Raw genomic sequence first — 1837 nt, forward strand, 5'->3', positions numbered from 1 at the left:
GGCCGGCGCTCCGGAGCTGGACGTGCTGCTGCTGGCTCACCTCCGAGTCTGCAGAGCCCTGCTGCAGGTGGCTCGGGCGGGGCTTGGGGGGCCGGGCCTGGGAGGTGGCAGGGGATCCCTCTGTGAGGGGTGCTGGCCAAGCCCTGGCCTGTTTCCGAGGTAGACGACAGCCCCGATCCAAACGGTCTCCGGCAAAAGGGACAGTCACAGATTCGTGAGACTGAATGATCCGAGGGCAGCTGCAGGCCCCACTGCCTACCGGGCTTCTCACACCACCACCACCACCACCCTCACCCCACCACCCCGCCGTCCTCTGGGTGGGCTGACTTCCTGTCCAGGCGGCCCCTGCTCAGTCTCCTCAAAGAGCCTGGGGCTTTGTGTGCACTGGCCCCGTGCACCCCCGGCGGGAGGGGGGCGCAAATCTTCTGCTCTGGCTGAACCATGTGCCCAGCCCAGGGACCCGTTACTGACCTCAATGCTTGGCCAGCATCTGTGTGGAGTCAGTCACCAGCCAGAGAAACAGCACTGCGTCTCCCCGACTCTGCCGGGGTGCTCCCTTTGGGAAGGGGGAGCCCAGGGTCAGCAGGTGTGATGGGGAGCTCTGCGGGTGGCTGCCCGCTGACCAGGCTCATCACGGGCTCTTCCAGAAACTGGCCTCCCCGAATCTGTCGAGGATGATCCAGGAGCTCCTCCTGGAGGAAGCGGTGGAGCAGAGGCAGGTTCTGGAGACGCTTTCGGTGCTGGACTTCGAGAAGGTCGGCAAGGCCACATCCATTGATGACAGTAAGCAGTGTGTGTACACAGTGCACACAGTGACAACCCCAGAGAGCTCTGGGCCCATGCTCACACCACGGGTCAGGGGAGGGAGGCTGGGCACCCTGGGCCTCAGTGGCACACCCTGAGGCCCACTTCACCATCCAGAGCCTGGCTTCCTAGAGAGGGCCCCATACAGCCATCCCGAATGCAATCAAGGCCACGGTTTGAGGTCTGCCCCCATTTCCTGACCCAGAGGAAGCCAGGTTGTGTGCAGGGACAAGAGGCTGGTGGCCCTGCCCGAATGCCCCCGAGGTGTGATGAGGGCCCTGGCCCTCAGTGTCCTGCCCCTGGGCCCCAGTCATTCCACAGGCCTCCCGAAGGAAGGGGTGCCTGAAGCTATGGAGAGGCTGCACGGGGCCCGGCGCCATCCTATTCTGCCCTGCCACTGTGCTGCTGGGCCAGCTGAAAAAGACCTTCCTGCACAGAGTCCGAGGGAAGTACCCGGGACAACTGGAAATAGGTACCCCAGTGTGATCACACCAGCCCCTCCTGGTCCCACCTGCTGCCAAGTCGAGTGTCTTCCCAGCTGGCAGGTGCAGGGGTTCCTCAGCTCGATGGCATCTCTGCCCGGCTATAGCTGGACTCAGTGACTGGGTGGCTGCAGGCAAACATGAGTTACTTGCCGGGGTGCTTTCCGGGGAGCAGAGTCTAGGGCTTCCCACCGATTTTTGAGAACTGCCAGGGGCGAGAGCTAGTGGTGTCGGACCAGAGGCCAGTGGGTGGGGGTCCTCCAGGTGCTAGGGGAAGTGCAGGGAAGCCCAGGTGGCACAGTGGGCAGGCACTCGGGGCTTTGCCCAGAGTTCCTTGGGAGAAAAGCGTCGCGGTCTGCTTCCGAACAGATTCACAGCCATGGAGAGAGAGCCCGTGGGGCAGTTCCACTCTGCCCTCTAGACTTGCCCTTGGAAACCCCAGGGGGTGGTTCCACCTGGTCTTACACGTTTGTCCACGGGGCAGCCTATGGGGCAGTCCCATCTTGCCCCGGAGGTTTAAGAGTCGGAACTGGCTGTGGTGTTTGGTGGGC

The 1837-nt window shown here is 63.3% G+C and overlaps 1 protein-coding gene across 1 annotated transcript in view; it reads left to right on the top strand.

Annotated features, from left to right (window-relative positions):
* RIPOR3 (RIPOR family member 3) overlaps positions 1-1837 on the top strand; it is an 83956-nt gene that overhangs the window by 76169 nt on the left and 5950 nt on the right. The window contains 3 exon segments of the mRNA XM_030887035.2: positions 1-67; positions 648-783; positions 1115-1276. The exon segment at positions 1-67 is cut by the window's left edge and continues 5 nt beyond it. Of these exon segments, the coding sequence (XP_030742895.2) occupies positions 1-67; positions 648-783; positions 1115-1276 (365 nt within the window).

The sequence above is a fragment of the Echinops telfairi genome, unplaced genomic scaffold (assembly GCF_000313985.2).
Source record: "Echinops telfairi isolate 266 unplaced genomic scaffold, ASM31398v2 ScPeMD7_5592;HRSCAF=6446, whole genome shotgun sequence".
NCBI classification, from domain to species: domain Eukaryota; kingdom Metazoa; phylum Chordata; class Mammalia; order Afrosoricida; family Tenrecidae; genus Echinops; species Echinops telfairi.